This window comes from Saimiri boliviensis, chromosome 2 (assembly GCF_048565385.1).
Source record: "Saimiri boliviensis isolate mSaiBol1 chromosome 2, mSaiBol1.pri, whole genome shotgun sequence".
NCBI lineage: Eukaryota > Metazoa > Chordata > Mammalia > Primates > Cebidae > Saimiri > Saimiri boliviensis.
In genome coordinates, this window is record NC_133450.1 from 205586771 (window position 1) to 205606092 (window position 19322).

The following is a 19322-nucleotide window of genomic DNA, read 5'->3' on the forward strand; positions in this document are numbered from 1 at the left end:
CACTATATTTGCTACAATATTGCAAGCTTCCAGATCCTCCAAGAGACTCAGTAATGTCTGTGGCATTGAGATTTCCAAAACACTTTATTGGAGAAGCATCTATCAAGGTAGCAGCTAACCTCCTTTTGATCGAAAGATTTTAATCCCAGACCCATGGCTGGCTTCAAGGAGTCAAAGGATGCCTACAATTACAGGCATAGTTTTTGTCTATGTGCATGTGGGGAGAGGGTCTACTCTCCGACAGGGGACCAGGATGCCAGTTTTCCCTTTGGACACCTGACTGATTTCATTTATTCATTAAAATATTTTGAACATTATTTTCATAACATTATTTTCATAAACAAATATTCATTAAAACATTTGAACATCAGGCTGGGCAAAGTGGCTCATGCCTGTAATCTCAGCACTTGGGAGACCAAGGTGGGCAGATCACCTTGGTCAAGAGTTCTAGACCAGCCTGACCAACATGGAGAAACCCTGTCTCTACTAAAAATACAAAAAAAATTAGCCGGGCATGGTGGCACATGCCTATAATTCCAGCTACTTGGGAGGCTGAGGCAGGAAAATCGCTTGAACCCGGGAGGCAGAGGTTGCAGGCAGCCAAGATTGCACCATTGCTCTCCAGTGTGGGCAACAAAAGCAAAACTCTTGTCTCAAAGAAAAAAAAATTTGAACACTTGCTATGATGTGCCAGGCACTGTTCTAAGCAATAGAGAAATGTTATCAGAAAACACAAAAATGTCAGCACGCATAGCACTTTTATTCTAGATGGAGAAGGAGGATAAAATAAATTACATTATATGTTCAAGGGTCTAAGTGCCACAGAGAAAAATTAAGCAAGGGTGTACTGGGAAAAGGAGATGAAATTTTAACTAGGGTGGTCAAAGAAGGCATCATTGAAAAGATACATTTTTTTTTTTTTTTTTTTTGAGACTGAGTCTTGCTCTCTCGCCTAGGCTGGAGTGCAATGGCACCATCTCGGCTCACTGCAATCTCTGCCTCCTGAGTTCAAGCAATTCTCCTGCCTCAGCCTCCCAAGTAGCTGGGACTACAGGCACATGCCACCGAGCTCAGCTAATTTTTTATATTTTTAGTAGAGATGAGGTTTCACTGTGTTAACCAGGATGGTCTTATCTCCTGACCTTGTGATCTGCCCACCTCAGCCTCCCAAAGTGCTGGTATTACAGGCATGAACCACCACGCCCAGCCGCTTTTTCCTTCTTAAAAGGCTTTTGGAAGTAGAGATACAGAAGAAAACTGGAGGAAAGAAAAGTAAAGAGGGGAGGGAGGTGGGCAGAGAGAAATATGGGGAAGAACCCAACTAAATGCAAGAGATAGCAAAGACAGACGGGGCTGGAGTTGAAAGGCAGATGTAAACAGAACACACCTGTCTCTGAATTTGCAGACATGAAGAGTAACATTCTTTTAGTACCTCACACGTTCCCCTTTCCCAAGAGCTGATGAGGGCTGGATGGGTTCATCTCTGTACCTGCCTATGCCCAAAAATGTTGAGTATCTCCCAGCTGGATACCGAGGCACACCATGGGATTCCAGACGCTCTGGAATGAATCTAGCCTCTGGTTAGCTTTGTTTCCACTTATCTGCCTATACAAGTCTCTGTGCTCCAGCCAAATCGGGCTTTCGGTAAAATTGCCCCAAACCTGCTTTCCTCCTGCCTCTGTGCAGGTGTTTCCTTTGCTTTGAATGTTGCTCAGTCTCTCCTGGCTGAAACCTTCTCATCTTGAAAGCCAAGTTCCAAGCTTGCTCTGATGTAGATTTTAGTGGTCCTTTCGGGCTCCCGTCCCCATTCTCTCCTCTCCAGGTTGCTCCCAGGATTAGTTTTTAGCGTGCTTGTCTCATCTACTCTAGATTGTCAGACTCTTGAGGACAGTGACTGCTCTCCTCTTCCTCATTGTCCATGTTCATTATTTGCACATTTTAAAAAGCCTGTGACCAGCCAGGTGCGGTGGTGGCTCACACCTATAATCCCAGCACTTTGGGAGGCTGAGACAGGTGGATCACTTGAGGCCGAGGCAGGTGGACCTCTTAAGGCCAGGAGTTCGAGACCAGCCTGGCCAACATGACAAAACTCAGTCTCTACTAAAAATACAAAAAATTAGCTGGGCATGGTGGCACATGCCTGTAATCCCAGCTAGTTGGGAGGCTGAGGCAGGAGAATCTCTTGAACCCAGGAGGTGGAGACTGTGGTGAGCCAAGATCACGCCATGGCACTCCAGCCTGGGCAACAAGAGTGAAACTCTGTCTCAAAAAAAAAAAAAAAAAAAAAAAAAGAAAGAAAGAAAAAGAAAAGCACTCAGCAAATACTTGTTGCATTTAATGCTGCTGAAATGGGACTTGTGCTCGCTGATGGGATTCCAGTAGCGGCTTCAACTGCACTAATGAATTGATTCTCTATTATCTTCTGTTCTCTATGTAACCACATTTGCCAAATCCCTTGCCTCAAGACGTTTTAAACACATATAAAGGCTGAGCTTCTATTGCCGAAGTAAAGCAAGTAACTGAGACAACTTAATGAAACAGCTTATAGATTGTTCCGGAAAAAAAAAATGCCTTTGAAATTACTGAGTCATTTCAGTTTTTATTCCAGGGTCATACAAAGCACTGACATCTGCATTATTTAGAAGTGCTTTCAAAGCTTTTTTTTTTTTGTCGGACATAACTCACAGTAAAAAAAATATATACATTTTATATTGCAACTCAAGTCATATAAATTCTTTCATTCCTTCCTTTAACATATTGAGCACCTACTATATGCCAAATATATTTTATGTGGAATACAGTAGTGAACAAAGTAAAAGAGGAAGAAAGGAAAGGAGGAAGAGAAGGAAATAAACAAAAATTCTTGCCAAGACTTTACATTCTAGTGGAACAGACAATAGACAAAGTAAGTAAGCCAGGTGCAGTGGCTCACACCTGTGATCTCAGCACTTTAGGAGGCCAAGGTAGAAGGATCCAGAGAACTGCTTGAGGCCAAGAGTTCAAGGCCAGCCTGGGTAACATAGCAAGATGCTGTCTCTACAAAAATAAAATTTGTTGGGCATGGTGGCATGTGCCTGTAGTCCCAGCTATTTGGGAGGCTAAGGGTGGAGGATTGCTTGAGCCCAGGGATTTGAGGAGTCTGACAGTGAGCTATGACTCTGCCATTGCACTCCTGCCTGGATGACAGAGCAAGACTGTCTCTTAAAAAACCAACAATACAAAGTAAAATATACACATACATGAACACACAGAAACAGAAGACTGAAGAGGAAAACCACCTATTTCTACATGCAGTACACTCAAGATGTTTTTTATTTTTTTATTTTTATTTATTTATTTTTTGAGATGGAGTTTTGCTCTTGTTACCCAGGCTGGAGTGCAATGGCGCAATCTCGGCTCACCGCAACCTCCGCCTCCTGGGTTCAGGCAATTCTGCTGCCTCAGGCTCCTGAGTAGCTGGGATTACAGGCACGTGCCACCATGCCCAGCTAATGTTTTGTATTTTTAGTAGAGACGGGGTTTCACCATGTTGACCAGGATGGTCTCGATCTCTTGACCTCGTGATCCACCCGCCTCAGCCTCCCAAAGGCTGGGATTACAGACTTGAGCCACCGCGCCCAGCTATTTTTATTTTTTTTTTAAATGCTGGTCACATCCTGTTAAACCATTACGTTGGCTTCTCAACTCAGTAATGGGTTGAGGCTTGCACTTTGAAAAATACTAGACAATTTCTGACATAGGCAGAGCATGTGCTGTTCTCATCTACAGAGGGAGGAACATGCAGAGATACTGAGTTCCTGAAACTCATCCCCAATGAGGGAAGCAATGCTGAACTCTGCCTGAGGGCTTCCCAGTCCACTGCCGCCCTTTCCCCTGCCCTCTGCGGTGCCTGCACTTCTCATTCTGAAACCTTGCTCTGCACGTGGAGCAGCTCTTCCATCCCTTGCCAGGTAAAATCACATGAACATGTCTAAGCCTAGCCAGACCGCACTACGTTCCAGGATGCCTCTCAGGCCAGTACCGCATTCTGGCTTGCCTGATTTAGAGACAGGGTCTCACTCTGTTGCCGAGGCTGGAGTGCAGTTGTGCAATAATGGCTCACTGCAGCTTTGACCTCCCAGACTCAAGCAATCCTCTCACCTCAGCCTCCAAAGTGGCTGGGACTATACACATGCACCAGCACACTTAGCCAATCTTTTTTTAATTTTTAGTAGAGACAGGGGTCTTGCTATGTTGCCCAGGCTGTGGCTTGGACACACTATTGGTATACCAGAATAGGATCCTCTGCACTGTGACCTCCTAAAAGAGCAGGTGCCAGTCACCTTTGTGTCCCCCAAAGCACAGTGCTTTATCTGTAGGTATTAATAAATACATCGGAAATTGAATGGAATTTGTGACTCAAAGCAGAGGGGTGGAGAGAAGTGCTTCCTAGCCAGGATTTAGACCACATCTAATTAAAAGGCTAACAGACTAGAAAGGATACCACTGGTAAAAAGGTCTCTTTACCTGAGCTACAAAAGTCATACATTAGGTAGAGGCTTCAATAGTGTAGAAAATATACTAATCTGTTATCTCCCTAGAGACAGATTTAGAACCATGTCACTTATGTTGTAGATCACAGAGAACAGAAGCCTAGTGAAATTAATTCAAGACCATGAGGGCTACCATAAGGAGGCCCAAGGAGTAGCTGGATGGACCTGAGGAAGGACAGGAGCCAGAGGCCCCCTGAGGAGCTCTGCAGTGGCAGAAGTAAGGCTGCCCTCGCTGTAATGGTGACCATTACAATGGGGACAGTTGCCACCTCATCAAAATGAAGGAAATCAGTTCAAATTCTCAAAAAAACCTACATGGCACAGCCAATTCTAGAATTGTCCACCCTTGCTTCCCTTGGTTTGAGTAGGATGGGGCTGTGTGTTTGGTGATAATATCTAAGGAAGAAGGGGGAGAAGAAACTCTCTGAAAAGAAAGTAGAACTTTCACTAAATATTGACCCAAACTGGAATTTTCAGTTTTACTCTACCACCAGAGAGGATGGGACTCGAGGCCAAGATGAGGTCAGTTACAAAAAGTTATATAAAATACTCTATGATACAGTGTAAAATGTCATTTCAATCCTATTAAAAGTTAAAAAGAAATGTAGATTTTAGCTAAGTGACCTCTAAGTTTCAGGGATCTACAAACCCATGCCTGTATAAATATATCATGAAAATTTGTACAAGATATTTCATAAAATTCTCTATTTCATGGTTTTTGGTCTTTATTTTGAATCAGATTCTAATTCTGTAGGACTAGGGTAGGGTAATGCGACTGCATATTTAAATAAGCACCCCAGATACTGCTAAAGATGGGTCATATTGAGAGACTTTCTTAACCTAACTCCTTCCTACTTAAAGTAATTAAAAAGGAGCTCAACTTGCGTGATAAGTTTCTTCTTTTCTTTTTTTTTTTTTTTTTTTGAGATGAAGTCTCACTGTCACCCAGGCTGGAGTGCAGTGACTCCATCTTGACTCACTGCAACCCCTGCCTCCTGGGTTCAAGTGGTTCTCCTGCCTCAGCCTCCCAAGTAGCTGGGATTACAGGCGAGCGCCACCACACCTGGCTAATTTTTGTATTTAGTAAGAGACAGGGTTTCACCATGTTGGCCAGCCTGGTGTCAAACTCCTGACCTCCAGTGATCTGCCTGCCTCAGCCTCCCAAAGTGCTGGGATTACAGGCGTGAGCCACCATGCCCGGCCATTACGTTTTCCGTTAGAACAAAAATGGACACTAGAACCACACAAACTCACCATTTATGTGGTGACACTAAGTAAGAGGATGTACAAAAACCACCACTTTTCCTATTAGTTTTAATTGCATTTAGTCACATCATTTATAAGGGCATATGTTTATAAAAGATGGTTAAGACTGGTTAGTAATTGATTCTTGGGGTTTGCTTTAAAGTGAGAAAGGGGGAAGTAGTTATGATTCAGAAAGAATATTTCAGGATGATACATGTTGACTATAAACTCAAAAGTTACACTGACACCAATCCTATAAATAGAAAATATGGATGGAACTGATTTAAGCCTATTGGTTCATTTTTTAAAAGCACCCTTGTTTCTTTTAAGTTAAGTACTATAAATGATTCTTGAAAATCTACTGTGGACATGATATATTCAGTCAAACTTGCTAGGGGTTGGGGACTGACTTTGTGACCATCCAATTCAGAGTCTGATTGAGAGTTAAACAGCATTACAAAAAAAGTTACAGTCACGGTACATAATCGATTCCTTGGACAACGCAGCTTCCACAGCTCTCATCATCCTGGTTATCCTTTCTTCTGCTTTCACCTCCACATTCCTTTCTTTTAAACAAACAAAAAATAGCAGAGTTCACCAAAATTCTGAAAGTCACAGTTCATCTAGCACTGAATGATAGTAGCTTTGGCATTTGATATTACAAAGTCACTTTCTCATCACAAATATTTTCTTCATTCTGGGTCAAGGCGAGGTAATACAGGAAGAATAAGGTTCCCAAATGCAGAGTCTTGAGTTATGAAGTATCCAGAAGAATGTGCATGAGCATGCTGAAAAGATTTTTTTTAAAAAAGGCAATTAAGCTATTAAATAGAGTCACAATTCTTCACCAAGGCATTAAAATTACTTATTCTTTCTGAATGCTTGAGACCAAATTTAATTGTTTATTCATTTATTTTTAATTGTTATGGGTGAGATGGAATTTATCTTAAAACCAGTTCTTATGCTGCTGGTTGTGTTTAAATATACAAGAAATGGACAGTCATAGAGAATCTGTGCTAACAAATAACAGGTGCTCAATTATCATCCTCTCTATCTACCCTCTGACCCTCCTCAGTCAATAAATGAGTCAGACATGAGTTGTTTTGTTCCTTCAAGTCAGGAAAACGAGTATCAAAGATCCCAAAATACTCTGATCTTGGTCAACAAATCAGGAACTTGAGAAAGAAGGGGCAGTAGTTAGAAGGAGAGGGGGGGAAAGGCAGTGAGATTACTGACGATTAAAATACCAACATTTTGTAGAGAATGTTAGAATGTAAATAACAGAAAACCACCAGTAACTTCCCTCTGTCATTAAAAGAAAAAAAAAAAAAGACTTTTTAGGTCATCTAAAGTGAATGGAGGGCTGGACAATGGTGGCTCATACCTGTAATCCCAAGACTTTGGGTGACTGAGGTGAGAGGATCACTTGAGGCCAGGAGTTTGAGACCAGCCTGGGTAACACAGTGAGACCCCAACTCTAAAAGAAATAAAAAATTAGCTAGGCACAGTGGCACGTGCCTGTAGTCTCAGCTATTTAGGAGGCTGAGGCAAGAATACTTGAACCCAGGGGTTTGAGGTTATAGTAAGCTATGATGGCACCACCTCACTCCAGCCTGGGTGACAGAGTATGAGACCCTGTCTCTAAAAAATAGATAAAATAAAATAAAGTGAGATGGTCTTCATAATTTTCCTTCCAATTCTGGGATTCTAAGTTTTAAAAATATAAGTGATTAAATTATACTGATGGGAAAAAAAAAGTCTTGTCCAAAGTCTCTGGAAATCTTAAACTATTCAAGATGAGACTGTAACACTAAGACTATTTATTACTCTGAAGAAGATTTTGTTATTCTGATGAAGCATCACGTTCCTAGTCCTATAGTAAGAGTGAGCTTTTAAACATTTCCTATACAACAGTTGTGCTGAGCATTATAAAAAAATTCCAGGCAACAACAATAAACCAATACAACTATCATAGGATGTAATGACATGATAGATTTGAAAAAAGTGCATGTACTATTAAACTAGCCAGTTCCATTTTTAAGATCATTCCTGTCCATCCAAATATCCTAAATTCTTTTGTGCACAAGCAATCCCTTGACATGTACAGCACAGAATCAATCATGACCAAGTCAGCACCATAAAAGATACTTTCATTACTGCTGCACTGGTCCTTGAAGTCCTCTGGGCATGACTGAACATCAGCAAACCATTGCAATTATGTGTGGAACATTTTTATTGATATTGCTCCACTGAAATAGACAATAACTATGTGCTGGCTTCTAAGACCCAGGAAATCTCCACTGAGGCAAGAATGTCAGTACACTTTGCTCACCTGCAAAGCTGCTTTCTGTTGTGCTGCAATATGCTGCTGCTCAGCGTGATCCCGGAAGTCCTTATTAAGGGATGGTCTCGAGAGTGCAATGCTAAAATGGGAATCTTGGTTACTTGGCTGCTTAAGACAGAAACATCCTTACTTTTTTTTGGATGGTAGTAAATTATCTTCTTTCTTTAAATTGAGGTATCCTTGGCAAAAACTGCATCTATTTCCAGTGTACAATGTGATGTTTTAATATATGTATATGCTGTGAAATGGTTAAATCAAGCTAATTAACATATCCATCACCTCACATACTTTGGTTGTGGAACATTTAAGATCTATTATCTTAGCAATTTTCAAGTATGTATCATCAATTATAGTCAGTATGCTATACAATAAATCTCTTAAAGAGATGTCCTTACTTCTGAATCACAACTTTTCATTATATATTCTTTATAGGGGTAAAAAAGACTTCCCAGAATAAATATTTTTTCTTTTCTCTCACTATCTACATTAGTTTATATAAAGAAAGTCTATATTATTTATTGAGATTTTAAATGATCTTTTTAAAAATTTTTATCTTTTTTTCTTTTAGAGACAGAGTCTCACTCTTTTACCCAGGCTGGAGTGCAGTCGCGTGATCTCAACTCACTGCAACCTCTGCCTCCGGGTTTAAGTGATCCTCATGCCTCAGCCTCCTGAGCAGCTGGGATTACAGGTGTGCACAACCACACCCAGCTATATTTGATTTTTGTATTTTTAGTAGAGATGAGGTTTCACCATGTTGGCCAGGCTGGTCTCAAACTCCTGACCTCAAGTGATCTGCCCACCTAGGCCTCCCAAAGTGCTGGGATTACAGGCATGAGCCATCATGCCCAGCCTAAAATGTATAATTTATGGTCTCCTACATTCAAACAGATTTGAGATACCATGATTTATCATGATCCCTATTAACATTATTTTAAAAAACAGTTAAATCACATGATATTCATCAACAATAAAACCATACTCTTTTGTTTGTATAATAATTAAACTTGTTTGTGACCAGCCAACATGGTGAAACCCTGTCTCTACTAAAAATACAAAAATTAGCCAGGCGTGGTGGCATATACCTGTAGTCCCAGCTTCTTGGGAGGCTGAGGCAGAATTGCTTGAACCCAGGAGATGGACGTTGCAGTAAGCCAAGATCATGCCACTGCATTCCAGACTAGCGACAGAGCAAGACTCTGTCTCAAAAAAAAAAAACCAATAATAATAACACTTAAATTATCATAACCGTGTTCTACATAGGTAGAACTATTATGAATAAATAATCAAACTTAGAGATACTTACCAGATTCTAAAGCAGCTACTAGATGCATAGCTCTGTACTAAACACTAGGGGTACATGTAAGACAAGGCTCACAGATAACAGCAATCCTGATGAGGTGTGATGTATGTTAATAACAGGAGAATTAATAAGGACACTTAATATATCTAGAAGGATAGTGGTCTGAAAAATGTTATAAAATGTAGACCTTATCCTAACAGTAATAGGAGACCTCCAGTGTTAAGCAGCAGGGGAGTGACATGATCAGAAGTATCACCCACTTGGCCAGGCGTCGTGGCTCATGCCTGCCTGTAATCCCAGCACTTTGGGAGTCCAAGGCAGGAGGATCATTTGAGCCCAGGAGTTCAAGATCAGCCTGGGCAATATAGTGACACCCTGTCTCTAAAAAATAAAATTAACCAGGTGTGGCAGCATGTGCCTGCGATTCCAGCTACTCGGGAGGCTGAGATGGGAGGACTGCTTAAGCCCAGAAGGTCAGGAGATTGTGCCACTGTACTCCAGCCTGAGTGACAGAGTAAGACCCTGTCTCAAAAAAAAGAACTATCACCCCGTAGTTCAGAAAGACCACTACCGTGGCAGATAGTGCTGGCCACCTCCTCAACAGCTGTTTATCTCCTTTCTTCCTTGTTAATGGAACCAAAATTTGGTTCAATTATCTTTCAGTGGTCACGTGCTTCAGGGCAGGCCAGGCTCACGCCCCAGGTGGTAGACCTTGATTGGTATAAGACAATGTCATTCCCCTAGCTGGTTTCTGGTTTAGGCAAGAGAAAGGTACATAATCTGGGCAACCAGACTTGATAGGTGTCTACAGGAAGGCTTATAAGAGTGTTTTCCTCACTCTTACAAATGGGACATATCACAGGAATCTTTCAGGCTTTTGCCTCTGCAGGTGGCTCAGTGTGGGGTGATGCCAAAGCCACTGCAGTCATATTCTGACCTGAGGGAGCCACTGACAAAGGAAAGATGAATAAAGCTGTATCTCTAATGATATTGTGGCCACTGAAGTAAGCCACTCTGGAACTACCTTATCTTCACACTCCTGGTTAACAGATACCCTAATGTTTATGCCAATTTCGTTACATTTCTGTTACTTCCTGATTAAAGCTTCCTAAATGACACAACTGATGAATGTATTCAAGAAGCATAAGACCACAGGAAATTTGAAGCAGTTATAATAATTGAGACAAGAAATGAGAGTGGCCAGCAATCAGGATAGCATCAGTAGCAATGAAGAAAATGGACAGATATGAGACACCATTCAAAGTATAAACACAAGAGAATGATAAATGCTTGCAGATGAAAGTGAAAGGGAATGGTAAACAATTGAAGCTCACATTTCTGACTTTGTAACTACTAGATGGTAGCCTGAACCCTTTACTAAGACAGGATACACAAGAATATTCAGTAGTTGCTGGAGAGTGGGGAGGGAGAATGAGTTCAGTTTGGGACATACTACATTTAAAATGCCTGTGGGCATCAAAGTAAAGATGTCCAGGAGGCAGAGATGGTGCTTAGAAGAAAGGACAGACTAGAGCTGCAAATGCAGAAGTGATTAGCACATAAATAACGGCTTGTGGGAAAAGACGTAACTGCCCAGTGAAAGGAGGCCGACTGGGAAGCCTGTCTAGAACAGAATCCGAAGGGCTGTCAGCATTCAAGGGACAAATGGAGAAATGTCTGCAAAAGAAATCAAGGTAGTCTCCTCCTGTTTTTAATTTTCTTAGAGTGAGCAAATGGAAACCAAGGACCGGGAGTACTTTAAGAAGGAGAGAGTACCACATTTTCCCTGTCCAGCAATGAGAACACATGGACACAGGGAGGGGAGCATCACACACTGGGGTCTGTTGGGGGGAAATAGGGGAGGGACAGTGGGGGGTGGGGAGTTGGGGAGAGATAGCATGGGGAGAAATGCCAGATATAGATGAAGGGGAGGAAGGCAGCAAATCACACTGCCACGTGTGTACCTATGCAACAATCTTGCATGTTCTTCACATGTACCCCAAAACCTAAAATGCAATAAAAAAATAAAAATAAAAAGAAGGAGAGAGTGATCAGTGGTGTCAAATAACGCTAAGATGTCTGATAAGAAAGAGACTCTGGTCTGCTAGATTTAGCCCAGGAAGGTTACAAGCGACCTAGGCAAGAACATTTTCTTTGATGGAGGGCCTGGAAGCCAGACTGCAGTGGGTTGAGGCATGAATAAGTGAGAAAGTAAAGATGAGTATAGGCAATTGCTTTAAGAGAAAAAAGACAGGGTGGTGGCTAAATGAGATAATGGATTTTTTTTTTTTTTTTTTTTTTGAGACAGGTCTTACTCTATTATCCAGGTTGGAGTGCAGTGATACAATCACAGCTCACTGCAGCCCCAAACTCCTGGGCTCAGGTGATCCTCCACAGGCATGCACCACCATGCCTGGCTAATTTTTTGTATTTTTTGTAGAGATGGGTCTTGCCACATTGCCCAGGCTGCTCTGGAAGTCCTGGGCTCAAGTGATCCCCCCACCTTGGCCTCCCAAAGTGCTAGGATTATAGGCGTGAGCCACTGTGCCCAGAGATAACAGTCTGAGCCACCTAAATTTTATCCACTTGGCAGAATGATTGAAAAGTGGGCCACTAGCAGCAACTGCAGTAATAAAAAAGCATACAAAACAATTAAAAAAAAAAAAAAAAAAAAGGCTATAAGGTCTAGGTGCCATGGCTAAACACTTATAATTCCAGCACTTTGGGAGGCCGAGGCAGGAGGATCACTTGAGGCCAGGAGTTTGAGACCAGTCTGGGCAACACAAGATCTCACTTATCTCTACTAAAAAACAAAAAAAATTAGCCAGGTCTGGTGGGGTGCGCTTGTAGTGTGAGATATTCAGGGGGGATCACCTGAGCCTAGGAGACTGAGGCTGTAGTGAGCTATGATTGTGCCACTGCACTCCATAGGTGTGCGGGTGACAGAGTGAGATCCCCCCACAAAAAAAGTCTGAAGGCCGAGAAGGCTATAGGGAAATTAAATATTCTAGTTAGAATGTTTACAATTTAATCAGCTAAATAGTTTAATTGCTAAAAGTCTGACTAGGAAATGAAGGGAACCAGAATATGTCACCTAAAATATGCTTATTTGATATAAAAATTATTTTTGAGCTGAAAGCAATTAAGAAGCAGCTTAGGCTGGGCGCGGTGGCTCAAGCCTGTAATCCCAGCACTTTGGGAGGCCGAGGCGGGTGGATCACAAGGTCGAGAGATCGAGACCATCCTGGTCAACATGGTGAAACCCCGTCTCTACTAAAATTACAAAAAATTAGCTGGGCATGGTGGCGCGTGCCTGTAATCCCAGCTACTCAGGAGGCTGAGGCAGGAGAATTGCCTGAGCCCAGGAGGCGGAGGTTGCGGTGAGCCGAGATCGCGCCATTGCACTCCAGCCTGGGTAACAAGAGCGAAACTCCGTCTCAAAAAAAAAAAAAAAAAAAAAAAAGAAGCAGCTTAGTTAATAGGGTTGCTAAGAAATAAAAATAAAAAACAGCAGCAAACTGAAGAAAAGGTCTCTCTCTCCCCTCCCCACTTTCTGCCTGAAGACAGGATATAGCTTCTCCTGTACTGGAGACAGCTCCAGACACTTAGCCTAGGGACAGCAGCAGAGGACTCTGCCAACAAGCCTTACTCCATTTATTTACCTTCTCAGTTTCCCACCCCGAAAGCCTAAAATCCCTTTCATTTGTGCCACATTTCTCTATGAATTTATTATTCTTTGTTGAAGATGCTATATAAGCGGAGTTCTAAGCCACAATTTTGAGTTACTTTTCATTAAGGTTTCTCCCTTGTGATGTGTGCTGCATGCATTCATAAATTTGTTTTTCTTTGTTAATCTGTCTTTTGGTACAGAGGTGCCTTCCGATAAGAACTAAGTTGTGTACAGGTAAAGTTTAGTCTCCCCTATAGAAATAAAACACAATGTATAGATTACAGTGTTAAAGGAAAAAATCATTGTCAGCCATTGAGTTATTTGGTCCAAGAAATTTTTATATCACTAAATATAAAAACCACATTATAGGCCGGGTGTAGTAGCTCACACCTCTAATCCCAGCACTTTGGTAGGCTAAGGTGGGTGGATCACGAGGTCAGGAGTTTGAGACCAGCCTGGCCACTACAGTAAAACCCCGTCTCTACAAAAAATACAAAAATTAGCCAGGTGTGGTGTGGTGGTGTATACCTTTAGTTACAGCTACTTGGGAGGCTGAGGCAGAAGAATTACTTGAACCCAGGAGGCAGAGGTTGAGGTTGCAGTGAGCCGAGGTCACGCCACTGCACTCCAGCCTGGAGACAGAGCGAGACTCTATCTCAAAAAAACCAAAAAACCAAAAACCAAAAACCACATAATAGTGTCAATACCTAGCTCCAGGATGATTTGTTGAAGACTGGTTCTGCATAAGTAGTTTTCTTTTCTCTTTGTCCAGTTCTGCCAAGATTGCAACTCTATTTTTGTTTTGAAAACCTAAAAAAAAAAAAAAAAAAAAAAAAAAAAGAGGGGTAGAGGAGAAAGGGGAGAGAGAAAGAGAGAGTAATAAGAAACATTTTAGACCTATTTTTATAAACTGAAGCCATCTAGAACCCAGAAAGCAAAACTCCTATTCTCTAACATGATAATGAATTCACCAGTAAGCACTTTCCCTAAATGGTTACTTCTTCCTTCCTGCCAACTTCCCAGCAACTTATAACAGCATAATTCACAAATACTCAAGCAGAGTATCATGTCATATTATATTATGTTTCAAGTGTAACTGAGGACTTTTAAGACTTGGTTCTAAAGAACTCTAATCACCAAGGTATAAGTTACAGCATTTGCTTTTTAACAAAATCTTTGAGGCCCCAAATACTGCGGAGGCCTGTGCAGTCTCTATCCTGCACAGTCAATCTTTGAGAGGGCAGATTTTCTTAGTCCTTAGTTTGAGGCCTCTCTGTGAATGCCTTTTTCGTGGGGGGAAAAGCATTAAACATACTCAGATCAAAATACTTCTTTTCCTCAACTGCTTCCATTCAGATATGATGGACAATTTTTCAAGGAACATAGTCAAAGAATTTCAACTGACCAGAAAGCAATTCTGAGAAAGAAATGAAGCATAAATGACAGGATACAAAGAGATATGGCTTTTATCAAATAATACTGGGCTGGATTTTGAGCTTCAAACTTACATAAGATCTAGAGTAGAGGTGGCAAAGTTATGGCCCAGGAGTAACACCTAGCTATGATTTAAAAATCAGAATTAAATACTAATATGTAAACACTGAGAAGCTGTACACTAATTTCTCATACTTCTAGCTTCTCTTGAAATACATCTCAAGATCTGGTAACAAGTGATCTATATGCCCCCGTGGCAACAATTCACCAGAAGTAAGAAATAGTTGTCCCCTTTAGCTGGGCACTCTCCAGCTCATTATAGTCCTTATTAGCCTTGTTTACATTATCTGTAAGCATGTGAGTTTCTCATCCCTAATTTAGAAAAAAAGATTAAAGGACTGGAACACAGAACTACAGAAAAAAAAAAAAAAAGATAAGGAGAGTTATGTTTCAGAAGACTGGAATCATTAGGCCAGAAGATTGAATATGGGAGGAAAGCACATTTTTCAAGCACAACAGACCTAGGCACTCCTACGGATACCCACATGAGGGATTCTAAGAATTTTATACTGATTACAAAGAGGAAGAATTATGTGGTAGGATGCAAACTTCTTCCTCTCCTTGGGAGAGGAACAGAGACTGGCTAGGGGTGGTGTAGGCTGTATAAGGAGTATTCATACTGAGATGTGCAGTATTTTCAGCTAAATCTTTTCTTAAATCAGGCATTAGCATACTGTCTGTGGCCAGGATTCTGGGCAAAATATATCTCTGGCACATTCATTTCTATCATCTCCCATTTTCCCCTCTCTGCCCACTCATGCTATGTCATCAAATTCTAGTTATAACAGTCTCCCTCCATTTGGATAAGGAAATTTATTTAAAAAAAGAAATAAATAAGACATGCCAGAATGTATTAAGAGACAGGGTCTTGCTCTGTAGCCCAGGCTGGAGTGCAGTAGTGTGATCACATCTCACTGCAGCCTCAAACTCCTGGACTCAAGTGATCCTCCTGCCTCAGCCTCCCAAGTGGCTAAGACTACAGGTGTGAGTCAATGAACCCTACTAGTTTTTGTAATTTTTGTAGAGATAGGATTTCACCATATTGCCCAGGCTAGTCTTGAACTCCTGAGCTCAAGTGATCCTCCCATCTCAGTCTCACAACGTGCTAGGACTGCAGGTATGTGCAGCTGAGCTCAGCCCAGTCTGGTCTTTCTGAAGAGAGTCCTAGAATGCCATGGTGTATAGTTCATCTGTTCTCATCCTAACTCCAATTGCCTTTTCCTGCCTAATTTCTTAGTTAGAGTTTAATCTTCCAGTGGAAGAAGCTCTGTGGTGCTTTTCCATGCTGCACATACTACCTGTTCCACCCACTCTTTTTTTTTTTTTTTTTTTTTTGAGACGGAGTTTCGCTCTTGTTACCCAGGCTGGAGTGCAATGGCGCGATCTCGGCTCACCGCAACCTCCGTCTCCTAGGTTCAGGCAATTCTCCTGCCTCAGCCTCCTGAGTAGCTGGGATTACAGGCACGCACCACCATGCCCAGCTATTTTTTTTGTATTTTTAGTAGAGACGGGGTTTCAGTATGTTGATCAGGATGGTCTCGATCTCTTGACCTCGTGATCCACCCGCCTCGGCCTCCCAAAGTGCTGGGATTACAGGCTTGAGCCACCGCGCCCGGCCCCACCCACTCTTACAGACAGGCATGTCTCAGGAGAAGTCTTCTACTCAAGGAAAGATTTAATACAGCTTTGAGAGACACAGGAAAAATCAAACTGTGTTTAGAAAAAACAAACTCTTCTCTACTCTCATTTAACACAAAACTTCTGACACCAAGCAATTGTTCAGTGGACACCAGCTGAGTGTTCTATAATTCAATTCTGACACCATCTACCTGGAGACAGTGTCAGGTCCCACAAGCTGAGGGCTCAGTTCTACAAGACTTGTCGCCACTTCAGATGCCAATGGCAAGTATGCAGTAGGTTGTCACTTATGCCTCTGACCAGCTGGCTATAAATTGGAGGCCCCCATAACCCGCTCCTTCGATTTTGTAAATTTGCTAGAGTGGCTTACAGAACTCAGGGAAATACTTTGCTTACATTCACTAGTTTATTAATAAAGGCTATTACAAAGGTTAGAGATGAATCGCCACATAAAGAGACGCATAAGGCCAGGCATGTGGGAAGGGGCACAGAGCTTCAGTACTCTCTCCGGCACACCACCTTTCAAGCACCTTCACACATTCAGCTATCCAGAACCTTGTCCTTTTGGGTTTTATGGAGGCTTCATTATATAGGCATGATTGATTAAATCATTAGCCATTTGTGATCAGCTCAACCTCAGCCCCTCTCCTTTCCCCAGAGGTCAGTAGGTGGGACTCAAAATTGTTATTGTTATTAATCTCTTACTGTGTCTAATTTATAAATTAAACTTTATCATAGGTATGTATGTATAGGAAAAATACATAGCATATAAAGAATTCAGTACCATCTCTGATTTCAGGCATCTACTGGAGTTTCTGGGATATGTTCCCCTGGGTAAGGGGCGATTACTGTACAGACATTTGTCACATAATATTAAACAAGTAGAATGGGGTGGCAACTCTAAAAACTGTATCCATGAGAAATTTAAATTAAATGTACCTTCCTACTTGATATCAATTACTTGGTCACCTGTGTGAATTCTGTTTGGGTACTGTAATTACTTTAAACCAGAAGTTCCTACAGTTTCTTAGTTCACAGTGCTGATATACCTTAGTATCTTAGCACTTTTTCTATGATACCGCCAGGCCAATAAATATATAACCATTCTGTTTAGTAAGTAGTCAGGACCAAACAACCTAGTAATTATATCCTAACATCTTGCAGTTGTTTTAAAAAATAATACACATAATGTAAAATAAAAAAAAATTTAATTTCATTTTTAAATCACCACAATTAATTACTTACTAATGGATGTGTGCCTAGGCATTGTATCACTTTTCAAACCTTGGAATCAGTTCAGACACCTCCGATCTTCATTCCCTGTTCCACGCTGATTTTCACACACTACTTGCTGGTTATCAAAGCAATTGCTAAAAACCTAGCTTCACAAAGATATGATGTCATTGAAAGGAATGGAGTGCACTGTTGAAACTGTAAACTGTCTCAAACTACTTCATGTGGTGTGCAGCTAATAATATAGGCAGTATTGTGTTTGCTTTGGAAACAATTTTCCATGAGGCCTGTGGGATTTCTTCATGGGGTCCTAGGATGCCGTGGTGTATAGTTCACAAACCACAACTTTGGATCTTTTCTTCAGTCACTACCAAAGCAACTGAATGACAATTTTTCTCCCATTTTATCAGGGCAATCTCCAACAAAGACTTACAGATTAGGTACTATATCATGTAATAAATATAATAAAGTATATAATAAAGTATCTTCCAACTAGTAAAAAACCTCTTTATAGATGCAGAGACCTCTCTCTAATAATAATGACCCTCATAAACCATAAGTCTCAAGTCTTGTTTATATAATGAAGGATATTTTATAAACAAAACTATCAGAGATTTTTATGTATTAAGTTAAAACTTTATATTTGACGATTTTCTACCTACAAAAACAATTTTATATGATTCATCAACTTTTAAAAAAACTACATACTTGTATGTCTTGATCGGCTTGGTCAAGAAGAAAGAGCCTCACTTTTAAAAATTTCATGCATGTTTGACAATCAGAGCATAGGTAGGTATAGTAACCTCCCTGTTACCGCGGATATCAAAGGTGAAAATCTGTAACTGTAGGCTCTAAACTAACATTACTATAGTTCCTGGCCAGGAGTGGGGAGCTATGCAGAGAGCCATTTTTTGTACCACTGCATTCCAACCTGGGTGAAAGAGAGAGACCGTCTCAAAAAGAAAAAAGAAAACATATACATATAAAATTCCTTTAACTGTTAGTCACCTATATATTAATCTAGTTACAAAAGCAGCCCACTGGTCGGCCACGGTGGCTCAAGCCTGTAATCCTAGCACTTTGGGAGGCCAGGACACGCAGACTGCCTGGGCTCAGAAGTTCAAGACCACCCTGGGCAACATGATGAAACCCCATCTCTACTAAAATACAAAAAATCAGCCAAGTGTGGTGGTGGACGCCTGCAATCCCAGCTACTCAGGAGGCTGAGGCACAAGAATTGCTTGAACTGGGAGGTGGAGGTTGCAGTGAGCCGACAAAGTGCCACTGCACTCCATCCTGGACAGCAAAGCAAAACTCTGTCTCAATAAATAAATAAATAAATAAAAATAAAAGCAGCCCACTAAGGAGAGCTATGTTGTTCTCATATATTGCTCTATTTACTACTTCATAGTGAACCTGTTATACAAATAAGCAAACAAATCATGCCTTTCCAGTGAATCAAATGGAAAGGTGTAAAATACAGGTATTATTGATTTTATACAACAGACATTTCCCTAAAAGTTATGTAATGCAAATCAAGGTAAGATAATAATGGAAAGACTTGTTTAAGTATACTGGAATGCATCATTTAGAGGAATCCAAAAGTGAGTTCTTTGTAAAGTGAAGAATGTTTTCCAAGGGAAATTGGTACTCTCTCATTTGTATATACCAATTGTACATGCTTATTTCTAACTATAGGACAAGACTTGTTTTTTCTCAGCAGAGGGTACTGCATTTTTAGAAGATAATTATGTGGTTCCATCTTTTTAGCTATTTAGAGATACCATAAATATAAAATTGGGCCAAGTGGCTCACAAATATGGTGGCTCACATTTGTAATCCTAGAGCTTTGGAAAGCTGAGG

General features: G+C 41.0%; 2 protein-coding genes across 3 annotated transcripts in view; one reads left to right on the top strand and one right to left on the bottom strand.

Annotated features, from left to right (window-relative positions):
- Positions 1-19322, top strand: part of KIAA1958 (KIAA1958 ortholog) — a 213834-nt gene that overhangs the window by 182772 nt on the left and 11740 nt on the right. The gene's annotated exons all lie outside the window — the stretch shown is intronic.
- INIP (INTS3 and NABP interacting protein) overlaps positions 2580-19322 on the bottom strand; it is a 35276-nt gene continuing 18533 nt past the window's right edge. For both annotated transcript variants that reach the window (XM_003925224.4, XM_074395184.1), the window contains 3 exons: positions 13802-13904; positions 8110-8200; positions 2580-6565 (listed from right to left, as the gene is read on the bottom strand). In XM_003925224.4, the coding sequence (XP_003925273.1) occupies positions 6470-6565; positions 8110-8200; positions 13802-13904 (290 nt within the window). In that variant the 3' untranslated portion in view covers positions 2580-6469. The remainder of the gene's footprint in view (positions 6566-8109; positions 8201-13801; positions 13905-19322) is intronic.